The 14701-nt window shown below is 39.6% G+C and overlaps 1 protein-coding gene across 1 annotated transcript in view; it reads left to right on the top strand.

Moving 5' to 3' along the window:
* Nucleotides 1-14701, top strand: part of Sipa1l1 (signal-induced proliferation-associated 1 like 1) — a 333975-nt gene that overhangs the window by 295834 nt on the left and 23440 nt on the right. Inside the window, exons 14-17 of the mRNA XM_013013587.1 lie at nt 1800-1924; nt 4281-4343; nt 4778-4896; nt 7815-8257. Coding sequence (XP_012869041.1) covers nt 1800-1924; nt 4281-4343; nt 4778-4896; nt 7815-8257 — 750 coding nt within the window. The remainder of the gene's footprint in view (nt 1-1799; nt 1925-4280; nt 4344-4777; nt 4897-7814; nt 8258-14701) is intronic.

Raw genomic sequence — 14701 nt, 5'->3', positions numbered from 1 at the left:
CCGGAGCCCCCCCCAAAAAAAAAAAAGTTCACCCAATGGAAATGTTTTTTAAGGCAAAATTGAAAGACAGCCTTATCATTTATTTAAAAGCAGAGAGCTAGAAAAATGTTTCACTTTAGATTCAGAGATTTAAATTAGCATCTTTAGTTTCTACTGCTGCAAGAAATAAATAAAAGCTAGATTCAAATCCATTTCTAACTTGACTGTACCTTTTTTAGGAAGTCATAATTTAGTACAGATTTAGACAATCACAGGGTCAGTTTGAGGATATTCACTTAGGGAGCAAAACAAATAAAACATAGCTGTGAGTTATACATACCAAACACATTTCCCTTTTCTCTTAAATATTTTCTCTGAAGTTTCTGTGAATCAAGATTTTCATATATAGTAATGGCTATGTTGGTACATAAGGCAACTTTGCTTAGTGGGCCCTATGAATAGTCCTGTAAATGAGCTTATTAGCCAAGCAACTAGAGAGATGATATGTTTTACTAAAGCAAATATCTCATAGCTTTCTCTGCTTTCACAGATCCTTCATGTAGATTTTTCTTCCTGTGATGGAATGGCCAGGTTGCATATATAGAAACTGAGAGCTGGGTGCTGGTGGCTTACGCCTATAATTCTAGCCACTCAGGAAGCTGAGATCAAAGGATCGCAGTTCAAAGCCAACCCAGGCAGGAAAACCCTTGAAACTCTTATCTCCAATAAACCACCAGAAAACCAGAAGTGGCTCTGTGGCTCAAGTGGTAGATAGAGTGCTCGCCTTGATCTGAAGAGCTGAGGGACAGCGCAAAGGCCCAGAGTTCAAGCCCCACAACCGACAAAAAAAAGAAAGAAAGAAAGAAAGAAAATGAGGCAAAAAAGTGACTTTATTCAGTCACATTAGGTAACAGAGTTGGAAGTCAGCTCTAAATCTTCTTACTCTTAATCTGTTCTTTACATTATACCACTGTTGTCTTGGCCATGGGATTTCCACTCTATAGGAAGTACAATATCCATCATATACTTGATTGATGTAGGCCCTACTCTTTATTATGTAGATTGCTTAGAACACTAGTAATCGTAGAAATTAGTAAATTTACACAAGAACACTTGAATGTACATTCTGGCCATTTTTGTTGGCTCAGTTTTTGCTGATTGATGATTAAGTCATATGCTTTAAGTATATATTATTATTTACTAGAGAAAAATAAAACTGCCTCACTAAATAGCTACATTTCTTTCCAGAAATAGTTATTTGCCGTTATACATCCCAGCATGCTCACTTTCAAATTGTCATTCCCAAAGGCAATTTAAAATTTGTATACTTTAAAAATAATTTCCATGTAATATAAGTGATAGCAATTTTGATCTTTGTCATGCAAACCATAGAGCAAGTAAGTGCTCAGAAGTGAAGTTCTGATTTGGCAGAATCTTATCCCAAAAATGTAAATGAACCATTTGAAAGATTGGGGAGGGGGGACGTTTCAACTGTGAAATTTTTCCTTTAGCTAAGAATGAATCTGAGATTGCGTCTTTGAGGGCTAGATTTGGTTTCTTACTCTCCATGTCTTAGGTTAGCTCAATTCTAATGGCTTCTGCCCTAGGCATGATTACCTTCTGAGCAGAGCAATATATATTGACCAAAATAAACACATTTCCACACCCATTTATAACGATATGTCTACATGTACAGACATGTAAGCAAAAACTAGTAATACCAGTCATTAAAGTCAAGTTCATTATACACAGGACTCCCTTCCCTCCCTGGGAGAGTATCTGATCTATCTTTAACAGCGTTTGTTCGGGAATTGCCACAGGTTTGGAGTGAGTCGCAGATCACCAGCTTCCATGGACAGGCAGAACACCCAGTCAGACCTTGGGGGCAGTGGAAAATCCACACCCAGCTGGCAAAGAAGTGAGGATAGCATTGCCGACCCAATAGGTAAGTAGATACTTTCTAAGAAAATCAGATGCATTTGTGAAAAATTGATTTTGAGCACCTCTTGGTGACTTGATGTCATCAAAGTATTGTGTAGATCAATATGGTCCATATGATTTATTTGCAAGTATGAAGATAGAACAATGAACCCTATTGAAATTGTTTTAAGAAGGGGGAAGAGGATGATAGAGAGGCTGTTTGATAGTGTACACTGTATGCATGTACAGAAATGTCACAATGAAACCCTCCTTGTACAACTAATGTGTGCTAATCATTTTTTAAAGTAGCCTTGGTTAATAACTGCATTAGAATTAAATCACTGCCAGGCAATGATTTAATTGCCAGTAACAAATTAAAACCTGAGAGAAAGTCAAGGAATTATGCATGACCCAGAATTTAAAAACAGAAAGGACACAGGAAACATACAAAGATAACCAAGATAAAAAGACTAGCCTGAACAAACCACTTGTATCCTAAGTAGCATTGACCCTGTTTGTTGATTTTTCGGCTAGGGCCTAAAAAATTCCTTGGCATTCTTAATGTCAAGTTAAAAACAAAACCAAACTGGGCGCTGGTGGCTCACGCCTATAAGCCTAGCTACTCAGGAGGCTGAGATCTAAGGATCACAGTTCAAAGCCAGCCCGGGCAGGAAAGTCCATGAGACTCTTATCTTCACTAAACCACCAGAAGACTGAAAATGGCACTGTGGCTCAAGTGGTAGAGCGCTCGCCTTGAGCTGAAGAGCTGAGGGATAGTGCCCAATCCCAGAGTTCAAGCCCCACGACCTCCCCAAAAACAAGGAAAAAGAAAAAAACTACATAGAAGTGAGAAGAAAGGATTATTGATGTTTATACCTGCAGCTTGGTTAGGAGCTCTTTCCTCCTCTTACGTGCATTTCTTTTTAATTCTTCCATGGTACCATTAAGCTGTCAGCTTAGAAGACATCTTAGCAGTATGAAACAACTGGATGGGAAACAATTTGCATTATTGAGCACTCATTTGGATTTCTGATGCACAGCCTTCTGTGTGTGTGGTGATGTTCTGCAATGATACCCTAACATAACACTAGGTGATACAATAAAAACATTGCCATGAAACAAGATTAAGTTCCAGCACAGCAGTACTGGGTATTTGGTACCAGTGTACTTGATACTTCAAGAACTTGAATTTAGACTTACTGTTTTATTTTTCCCCTCACCTTTATCTTGTGCCTAAATGCATTGCCATCCATAGGGGATAAAAAGATGGACGTTTCGGGGCTGAAATAAATTTTAAGGCAATGACCTTAAAGTTATCATACCTTATCATGTCTACTCTCCTGGTTTTGTTCTATTTTAATGACCATGCCCAGGTAAACATAACAACATGAGCCTAGAAAGGAACAGAGGAATATTCATCTAAGACTAAAGTTAAGGAAGAAATATACTTCTCAGGTCTAAAGAAATGCTTTGTTCTAGTCACTTCAGCGAGTTGTGCCTTGTTATTGAAGCCATCTGTCATTCCCCACTCTTACCACACCACCCCCGACACAGAAAACCTGAGCATATTCTGATCTGCTTTTCTGTTCTTGACAGAATGTTTTTAATCCCATATGTTTTGATACTGTTGAGATAGAAACGACACATGAAAATGATCCCTTTTTGAGCATAATCTTAGTGGCTTTTTCTGGCTTCTAGTGCAGGTTTTGAGTAAGGCTGGCAGCCAGCGTTTTATACAGAATACAGTGTCACACTTCCACTCACAGACAGTCCCAAGGGATAAGAGAAGGAGACCAAGGACTGGACAGAAAGTTTTATAAGTTTTGGTAGTCCAGGAGAATGAAGAACCCAGCCTTTCCTAACTGGCACATCAGAAAGAATCCAAGGCTTTTTTTTTAAACATTTTCTTTATTCACTATGTGATAGTGGAAGTATAACCAATTTGACCTTTCTATGCTCAAATTGTACAAGCATATTTCTCTAACGACTCAGTGATAGAGATTACTGAGGAGATTCTTATCTGTTAGGTAGGCCCACCTGTCCTCATACACCAATGTGTAACAAAACTGGACCCTAGTGAACTGACACATGCAACTTTAACTTGCTTATTAATTGGCTCACTCATCTCCACAGATGTTTTGTTTCTCTACTCTTGGAAATGATTTTGAGCCAAACTCAAGGAGTAGTCTGCCTCATCCTCTGCAAGTTGGAAGGGATGTTGCAGAAATGCAGAATTCTTGCTGTTAACTCTAAGTATGTTAGAGGATTAATCACCTGTCTCTCGCTTTTGGAATCTCAATCTTGAATGCCAGTTTGGAGTCCAAAAGGAAGCAATTGTTTTAAGTAAAGTAGTTGCTGTGTGTCTTTTCTGTTGTGCTTAGCTTACAGTTATAGAGGACCTCAGGATTTCAATTCTTTTGTCCTCGAGCAGCATGAATATACAGGTAAAACATTTCCAAAATGTCATGGTAAGTAACACGGGATTGCATCCATGCCTGTCTAGGGAATGTAGACTGAGTTAGGTTAGCCATACTTTGCAGTGAGTGAATTGCACATTTTAATCCATAGATTCTAAACCTGCTCCCAAACCAAAAATTGGTTCCAAAATTTGCTGCATTTTTTTCATGGCCTTTGGTTTGGTGGTTCCTGACTGCTACATGTATATGATGTGACATGTTATCACCGGCTACAAGCTTTATCCATCAGCTACTTAGTTTCTGAAATGCTATCTATTGTGTAGACTCTGAACAAGCTTAGTACTGAAATTCAGAGTTGGCTGGTCAGTGAACTGAAGATGCAATGGCAAGCCATCTCCATTTGTCAGTTGGGCTTATCTTTGTTTAGTACCTGCACCATAACGTCCTGTGCTATATTCCAGAACCTACATGCCATCTCCCAGCAGTATCAAAGGTACTGCCAGCTTTCCGAGAGAGCCCCAGTGGGAGATTAATACGGCAGGATCCAGTGGTCCATTTGTCTCCAAACAAACAAGGGCATGTAAGTGAACTGTAAACTTGAGTAATAATACAGTAGATTCCTTCAACATACTTGCCTATGCTGTGAAAATGGGACAAGTCTGCTCTGTCCTGCCCTCCTCTGCTCTGTGTGGTCAAAAGGACAGTCATCCTACATCCTAACAGGGGATTTGCTGCCATAGCACTGTAAGGTTGGTTTGGGGTAAACTGTAATCTCATCGTTATGCCCTTGCAACCTCGCATATCTGAATGGAAGAAGATTAGTTCAATTCCAAACAATCCTAAAATATTAGAGCTAGAAATGTGCTAGAAAGAGATGAATAATGTTAGGTAGTTGTAGGCATGAGATAGAAGATGGGAGCATCAGTCAAAGGGACAGACAGCTTCCCTTGCATCTACTGCTCATCTTCCACAGCTACACATAATGTCCTTTTATTATAATAACACACAATCCCTTATCATTCTCCCTCCCCCTGCCAGTGCAGCTGATTTCCTTCATCTGTCTCTTTGTAGAATTGTATTTGTATTCATGTTGTTTGATAGGACAGGGGAGGGGGTTCTCTACTTAATATCACTAATTTATAAAGATGTTCAAAAACTTTTAATGAATAGATTCATATTGAACACTGAATTTGCAAACATGGGAAGTACTACCCTATATTTAGCTCTGGTGATTTACTGAGGAATTTATTAAAATTTTATCTTTCCTTTTTTTTTTTCTTTGCTTTTTGGCTACTAAAGTCTTGGAGATGAATGTTGGTTTGTTTTGTGTTTTTTGTTGTTTTGCAACAGAGTGTTTCTTTGTCACCCACATTGGTCTCCAAGTTGCAATCCTGCTGCCTGCCCTACACAAGTGCTAGAATTAAATGCCTACACCAGCTTACCTGGCGGATTATTAGAAAATACTGTTATGGTAGTTCACATTATATCTCTGTAGGAATTTTCACGTTGCTTTACATTCTCAGGATGTCTACTTTAGGACCAGCCATATTTAAATAAGGCTTCAGAGCAACATCCTATAAGTTGTTCCCAAGAAAATTAAGAGTTCTACCGAAAGCAGCTGGAATTGATTCTTAAGGGGAAAAGATGTATTCTTTAATCCATTCATAACATGATAGTCATTTGGGTTATTTCTACTTTTTGGCTAATACTGCTATAAACAATACACATTTTTATGTGAACATACTTTCATTTCTCTTATGTACATACCAAGGAGTGGAATTGTAGCTGTCTTCCCATAGCAGCCACCACTTTACATTCCCAACTCTTTCATACCATTTTTGTCTGCCATTTTGCACATAACCATTCTAGTATGCTGTGATCCAGCATCTCCCTAAGCACTAATGGTACTCAATATCTTTCACATGCTTGTTGGATGTGTACACATCTTCTTTGAAGAAAAGCCTATTCAAATCTTTTGCCATTTTTAATTGGGTTATTTGAAACACAAAAGGGTTTTTTGTTTTGTTTTGTTTTTTGTCAGTCGTGGGGCTTAAACTCTGGGCCTGGGCACTGTCCCTCAGCTCTTCAGCTCAAGGCTAGCACTCTTAACACTTGAGCCACAGCACTCACTTCCGTCTTTTTCAGTTTATGTCGTGCTGGGGAATCAAACCCAGGGCCTCATGCATGAGTGGCAAGCACTCTACCATTGAGCCACCTTCCCAGCCCAGCAGAAAAGTTTTTAATTTTGATAAAAGTCCAATTTATCTGGGAGGTTTTTCTTTTTGTTTCTTATGCTTTTGGTTTTATATATCTAGAAACACATCATATAGCTCACAGTCACAGAACTTAAACTTACGCTCTTTATAGTTTTAGTTCTGATGTTTAGATCTTTGTGTCTTTTAAGGATCCAGCTACATTCTTTTCTTCATGTTGTCTCTGGACCATCTGTTGATAGGATTGCTTTCCCTACAGAATTATCTTAGAAAACTGACTAAATAGAGAAAGGAACAGGAGAGTCTTCAGACTAATATGTCCTGTATACTTTTTCTTTGGGCGAAGAAGGAGGTTGACTTAAGGACCTTTGCACTGTCTCTGGGCATTATGCTTAAGGCTAACACTCTACAACTTGAGCTATAGTTCCAGTTTTTTTTATTGTTAATTGGAGATATGCATCTCATGGACTTTACTGCCCAAGAAGGTGAATCACAATCCTAAAATCTCAGCCTCCTCATTAGCTAGGGTTGCAAGCCTGAGCCACCAGTACCTTGTATATTCTTATATGTCTTATATCTGTACTTGAGTATAACTGCAAAATCAAGCATGGAACGGAAGACATAGCTTAAGTGGTAGAGCATTTGACTAACAAACATGAGACCTTGAGTTCCAATCTCAATGTAACCAATTAAAAAGTCAGTTAAACATTGGTAACACTAGAATCAGGCATACTTCCAATTATAAGCCTTTTGGAAATGTCATTTCCTTTTTTTAAGATATTAAAAGCTGGGCTGGGAAGATGGCTCAGTGGTAGAGTGTTTGCCTTGCATGTGTGAGGCCCTGGTTCAATTCCTCAGCACCACATAAGCAGAAAAAGCCAGAAGTGGAACTATGGCTCAAAAGGTAGAGTACTATCCTTGAGCTGAAGAGCTGAGGGGCAACGCCCAGACCAAGAGTTCAGGCCCCATAGCCGACAAAAACAAAAGATATTAAAAACTTCTATGATAATTTAGATTATTTTCCAATTAAAATGGTCTTCATACAGTTGTATTGATACTTTAACATAAGTCAAATAATGAGAAATAGGCTCCTTAAAAAAAATTTTTTCCTGCACTCTTTTCATGAGCACTACTAAATGGACAAGACATCACTTTGTCACTTTAGAACTTTTGTACCATTGGAACTCTGTAACTGGACTGCACATCACAGTGTTATTCTCCATTGTTCTTCTGGGTTGTGGAAAAGTGGGATCTTGCTCTGAAGTCAGTTGTACTTTCCTTTCAGGCTGATAGCCACTACTCGAGCCACTCCAGTAGCAATACCCTCTCCAGCAATGCATCGAGTGCCCACAGTGATGAGAAGTGGTACGATGGGGACCGCACAGAATCTGAACTCAATAGCTACAACTATCTTCAGGGCACCTCTGCTGACAGTGGCATCGACACCACCTCCTATGGCCCCAGCCATGGCAGCACAGCTTCCCTAGGGGCTGCCACCTCATCACCCCGTTCAGGGCCAGGCAAGGAGAAAGTGCCCCCCCTGTGGCATAGCTCCAGTGAAGTGCTCTCCATGGCAGAACGGACTTTAGAGACAGAGAGCCACGGCATGGACCGTAAAGCTGAGTCCTCGCTGAGCCTGGACATCCACAGCAAGAGCCAAGGTGGCTCAAGCCCTCTGACAAGGGAGAACAGCACTTTCAGTATAAATGATGCTGCTTCCCACACAAGGTAACTGTGTCCATCCACGCTGCCCTCCTCTCCAGTTTCCCATCCCTGCCCTACCTTGCTCCACAGTGTATACATACAGTGATGTTCAAATTAGGCAGTAGATTTTTATCTTTTTTTAAAAACACTGCATTTTTACATGCCATGACATTTGCTTGCCAGCAGAATAGCCCTACAATCATAAGGCTTTTTTTTTCTTTTTTCTTTTTTTTTGGTCGTGAGGCTTGAACTCTGGGCCTGAGTGCTGTCCCTTAGCTCTTCAGCTCAAGGCTAGCGCTCTACCACTTGAGCTACAGCGCTACTTCCGGTTTTCTGGTGGTTTATTGGAGATAAAAGTTGCACAGACTTTCTTGCCCAGGCTGGCTTTGAACCACGATCCTCAGATCTCAGCCTCTTGAATAGCTAGGATTACAGGCGTGAGCCACCAATGCCCGGCTAAGGCATTATTTTAAGCTGAGAAAACTTTGTTTTAATTTTTATAAAGTTAGCTTTCATTTTATTTTATTGGTTGGTTGATTGATCCGGGGCTTGAATTCAGGCCCTTGCATTCTTACTTGTTTTTTTTGGTCAAGGCTAACGCTTTGCTTCTTAAACAATACCTCCACCTCTGACTTTTTGCTGGTTAATTAGAGATAAAAGTCTCAGGACTGTCTGCCTTGGTTTGCTTCAAACCGTGATTCTTAGATCTCAGCCTTCCAGGATCCAGGGATGATTGATATGAGCATGAGCCACTGCTGCTTAGCTGGATTTTATTTATTTATTTTTTCTGTTTTCCAGACTTAGAAAGGGGTTTGGTAATTGGATTTTCACCTAGTGATAGACTTTATACAATGGAATAGTCTTTTAAAAATTGTTAAAGATTGACCTGGATAGTATTTTTATAAGAAGTATTTGCTAAGTGTAACAGCATTTTTCATTATATAGAACACATCTTCCCACTGCCCCGCTGTCTGAGAACACTACTGACCCTTTGTTTTCATGATAATTCTTTTCAGTGAAGTGTTGAGCATGGAGATGTCCAACAGAAACCCATAGCTAAAGTTAGACATACTCCGTGTACCTTACAGAACAGAAAAACACAACATTCCCCTGTATCCATGGCAATCACTCTGCCAAACAAAATAAATGACATTTCTCACTCCCTCAAAAATCACAAGTCTGGTAGAATTCTTTCTCTGAGGGAGGAAGTCTCTCCATGTTCTTTAGCCTCTAAATCATCTTGTCCTCTTATCCCTCATTGTTGTCAGTCACCAGTCAACTTGTGTAATACTATCTAACCTTGCTGTTTCTGAGTTTTGCTTCTTATACTCTACCAAAAAATAAAAATAATAGAGAAGCTTAACTTAGCTTTTTATTTTTCAAATGAGAAGCCAGGTTCATAATCTCTTAGTAAGGCTCCTGCAACCTGAATGAAAGAAGATATTCTCTACTTAATTTGGAGTTAGCTACTTAGCTTTCTCATGGTGTTTGTATTCTTACTGTTAAGATTTTTTTAAGCTTTCCTTCTTTGTAAATTCCAGGCCCATGGGTAGGAAGCATTTCTGTTTCTGTTTCCCACTCCCACATGCCTTATTTTAAAATGATTTGTGATTTGTCTGAGAACTCCATGACACCCAAACAAAAAGGAAGTCAGTATTTTGGGTACTAATCATTTCTTTATCCTTCCACAATTCAGACAGTAAGAGTGTTGGGCTCAAAAGAGGTAAGTAATATGCGTTGAATTCCTTAATGGTGTACCCATCTGATCACATGGCCCAGGATTATAATGGTTTATCTCACCAATTACAGGCTGTTAGTTTTTCACCTCAGAATGGTTTCTTTATCGTTTCTGAGTTTAGTTGGACTCCTATTTCTTTGGTGATCAGTTCTTCCTTTTGAAAAGAGGTACCTTTACTTAAGGATGATATTCTACCAATAGAGCAATCTATGGTCTTAACATGATAGCAGCAGAAAGTAGGTTACAGGAGGATTGTTCAGAATGCCATTACTGTGAGCAAGGTTGCAAAGAGGCTGGACCTCTGTTGCTAAAGCACAAAACCTAGGATCATGCCATTACGGAAAAATCTATGAAATCTATAAAGCTTCCCTCTTCCCCCAGATAAAAAGTAGGCACTGGGTTTTCATTTATTGTTCCAATTGTGCTGACTAGATCTACCCCAAGACCTCAAATGATGAAGTAAATTTTCTGCCTCCAATGTACCATATGGAGTCATTGAACTTATCACTTAGAAATAACCCTTCTACTCAAAGTCAAACTTACCAGGAAAGAGAAGAATGTGGCCTTTCAGGGAGGGTGGCAGGACTTCCCGCCTACCAGAGTGTTGAGTCACATTCATTTCTAGACTCTGGTAAACTGGGATGCTTTGTAACTTCAGTCTGATAATCAGGGCTTTAACAGCCTCTCTTTTTTGGAGGAAAAGGGGACTTAGCCACCAAACACACATTGCTAGAGAAGCTAAAATCACAGCAAATTAGAGTGTTTGTGTCCTCAGAAGACAGGAACAGCAATTAATGTGGAGATCTCTTGACAGTGTATAAAAGAGCTTGTACCTGGGACTCGGTGACAAAATTCTAAATTACAGTGATTAAATTCTGCTGTATATTTCTGGCTAGGCTGTTCCTACCCCCTCTGTCCTCCAGTCTCTCTGCTGATGACTGTGCAGGTTTTTTTGTGAGCCCCATGAGAACCATGTTAGTGCAGGTGGGTAATTACTAGGGTTGTTATATTTGAATGTCATTAAGAAGAGTAATACCTACTGATAACTTGCTACATTTTAAAAGCCTTTTTTTTTGTCTTTTTTGGGAATTGAATCCAGGATGTTGTACTTGCTAGGCAAGCACTTTGCCACTGAGCTACATCCCAGCCTTAAAAGTCTTAATCTAAAACATTGCTTTCTAAAATATATATTTTTCTATGAAGCTTGAAAATCTAGAGAGATATTTTAACTTTCATGGCTTTTTTGTAATGGCTATTTTACTTCCATATCCTGAAGTGAATCATTTAAGAAAAAAATTATTTGCGGCAAGCATAGGAGAAGAAAAAATCATTCCAATTTAGTATATCCTTGCAAGCTGGATTTATTTTCTGTTTGTTTTGGGGGAAAGGTTGGTTTTTTGTTTATTTTTTTAGAATTCTTGCCTTGGTAATAGGTAAAGCCAGTTTATGTGGCAGCCAAGGACTTCCTCCGTTAGTATATTGTGCTGTACTCCTACTGACCAGTGGGATACCTACTGTTGGGTGGAAGAAAGATTTATTTTGGCACACAATGTCTGAAATACCACTTGAGCCAGCCAGATCCATCCCTGAAATGAGGGAGAACATGACAGCAGTGGGAGCATGCAGTGGAAGAGGCTGCTTCCTTCATGTCAGCCAGGAAGCATAGAGAAACCAAGGGGCTAGGAGCAAGATTTAGCCCCTAAGGACACAATCCTGGTGACTTACTTTCTTTAGCTTTCCTCAGAAAGTTTTCATCATCTTCAAATAATGGCATCAAATGCTAAATCCATCAGTAGATTAAGCATTGGTGGGTCAGAATCCTCATGATTCAGTGACTGGATTCACCAGCTGGGACTAAGTCTTCAACTCGTGAGCCTTTTGAGGGATATACTCCATGTCTAACATAACATTTTCTGTAAAATATGGACCTGACTTCTTTATGTATCCAGGCCTCTTCCTCACTCTTATTAGCCAGACATTCACTGTTTGATAATTCTTTGTGCTTCCCACTGGCACCCTCTTCGAGCCTATAGCCAAATTAAGACACACATACGTGCTCACAGACATGTGTCCTGCCTCCTATACAGAAGGATTTCCCACCTTTGCCACATGTTCTGCGTAAACAAGGGCTTATAAGTACATTCTGGTGAACAAACAAGAACTTATTTACTATTCCCACTTTTTGCTTGATGACTCTAGGCCTTGCAGTAAATCAATTGCAAGTCAGAAATCTTCAACGCCCTCTCCCCCGCAAACAACATCCCATATTTCAAAGATTATACTGATTCTTCGATACAGCTATAATACTTGTATGCATAGATTTTGGTATTAAAATGTACTTAAAGGCCTTGTATAGCATAGTTCCTTTAGTAAGGTCACTTCTGTATAAATGTTTTAGAAATCAGAGAAATAACATCAGAAAGAACATTCTTAATACTATTTATGCAAATGTCAGTTGGGATCTACATATGTGTTGGTCAGTGCCTGATATTCACTAGAAGGGTTGGTTCAAGATTAAGAGAAATGTCTGCCCATAGTTGCCAGTGCAGTTCAATTTCATGAGTAGGGGACAATTTCATGAGTAGGCTTCCCCTGACTTACTTATTAAGTTAACTGTTCATGCCAGAAAATCTGTATGTTTCTTGAAAGCTTCAGACTGATGTACTTATCAGCTACTTGTGTATGCCTTGGTTTTATCTTAGAGCCACGGCTTAGATGTTGTTCTCTTACCCCTTTGGCATCTTATCTATCTAAAAATTATGCCTCCTTTAGAAATTATTCCATTGTCTTTTATCTGTTTCATTTCCCTTTCTAAATCTTTTTCTACCTAGAGTATCTTCAGTTATTAATAACTAATTGCCTCTCTTGTATGTTTTTTTCCCCTGAGGATGAGAATATTATTTTCTACAGAATGTGCATTCTCTAAAATTCCAAACCAAGAGCTTCTCTTAAAGGATGTGTCTTATCTATGTTTGCCTTGGTCTAGTTGTTAGTAATTTTTGCTTCTCATACATTCAGAGTATAGTTGCTTAGCCTATATAGTGGAACTCCAGGTAATCTGGTCTAAAATATCCTGGTAAGTTTACCCCAGTTTAGATGGGTGGTTGGTTATTTTATCAGGAATTGGGTTACTTTTGCTGACTGCAAAGCCAAAAATAGAATTGTTTGGTTGAAATGAGCCCTCTGTCAAGCCACAAATGCTTGACTTGATTCTACAGAGTAGCTCACCCCTTCATTTGATTGAGATAGTAAGGGAAAATTTTCCAAATGCCATTAACTTATAGAGCCAAAAGAAATTCTGAAAGTGCAGAGCCCATTGTTTGCTATACTTAAAGCCTCATCAAAATGAAAATTTAATGCAACTGTATCATTAAAACAAATCTCCACAGGAGAGATTTTTCAGCTTCACTGTGTGTTCAGTGTCTACAACAGTTCTCTTCTTTGATCTGTTCCTCAAGGTACAGCTGTAACAGGCAGTTTAGAGTATATGTGGAACTGGGCACCGATGGCTCATGCCTGACATCCTAGCTGCTCAGGAGATTGAGATCTAAGAATCACAATTCAAAGCCAGAGGGGACAGCAAGGTCTATGAGACTCTCCAATGGCCAGAACTGGCACTGTGAATCAAAAAAAAAAAGCAATAACAGCTCAGGGACATTGCCTACCTAGGCCCAGAGTTCAAGCATCAGGACCAGAAAAAAAAAAGTATATAAATACATGATTGGCTTTGTTTGCCCTATCCTAGTTGTTGGGTGCAGCTCATGAGAAAAAGAATAAATTTTTTCATACCCCTTCACCTTTGGACACATGTAGAGAAAACCATAGGGAAAATAGATTTGGAGCCTGAGATCAAGTTCACATCTCAGTTCAACCACTGACCAGCTTTGTGACTTGTTACCTGCCAGACCATTTCCCCCGTCTGGTCCTTTAGCTTCTGTGCTTTTTAAGAATAAAGAAAGTTGGGCAGTGGGAAGGTGGCTCAGTGGTAGAGTGCTTGCTTTGCATGCATGAGGCCCTGGGTTCAATTCCTCAGCACCACATAAGCAGAAAAGGCTGGAAGTGGCGCTATGGCTCAAGTGGTAGAGCGCTAGCCTTGAGCTGAAGAGCTGAAGGACAATGACCAGGCCCAGAGTTCAGGCCCCATGACCTGCAAAAAAAAAAGAATAAAGAAAGTTGTCAGAGGTAAATGTCTATTTGAGTTGTCATTTTGTCTAGCTCTTCATCACCTACTTTAAACAGTCACCTACCTTTCTTCCTGTTGTACCCATGTAGCTCTCACAGCTTTATGTATTTCTGCCTCCTTTGTATGTTTCATTTTGCAGTCATGTTCTCCTCTAACTTCGTTTCCATTTTAATTAATTAGCTGATTATTTATTGTGAGTAGTGTGTGTGCACACACACGCACATGTGTGCTGGTACTGGGGCTTCAACAACTATCTCTTCATTAGTTTCACTCGAGGCTAATGTTGTATCACTTGAACACAGAACCACTTCTAGCTTTTTTTCTAGTTAATTGGAGATAAGACCCTCCAATGCCCAGGCTGGGCTTCAAACTGACCTTACTTTCAGCTACCTCCTGAATAGCTAAGATTACATGCGTGAACCACCAGTGTTCATCTTCCTTTATCTTTTTAGGTGTCAGACTTGGGTGGTGTGTGTGTGTGTGTGTGTGTGTGTGTGTGTGTGTGTGTGTGTGTGTGTGTGTAGGTTGTGGGGCTTGAACTCTGGGC

The sequence above is a fragment of the Dipodomys ordii genome, unplaced genomic scaffold (genome assembly GCF_000151885.1).
Source record: "Dipodomys ordii isolate 6190 unplaced genomic scaffold, Dord_2.0 Scaffold2, whole genome shotgun sequence".
Taxonomy (NCBI): domain Eukaryota; kingdom Metazoa; phylum Chordata; class Mammalia; order Rodentia; family Heteromyidae; genus Dipodomys; species Dipodomys ordii.
The sequence above is the reverse complement of the archived record's forward strand: the minus strand, read 5'-3'. Positions and strand labels throughout refer to the sequence as shown.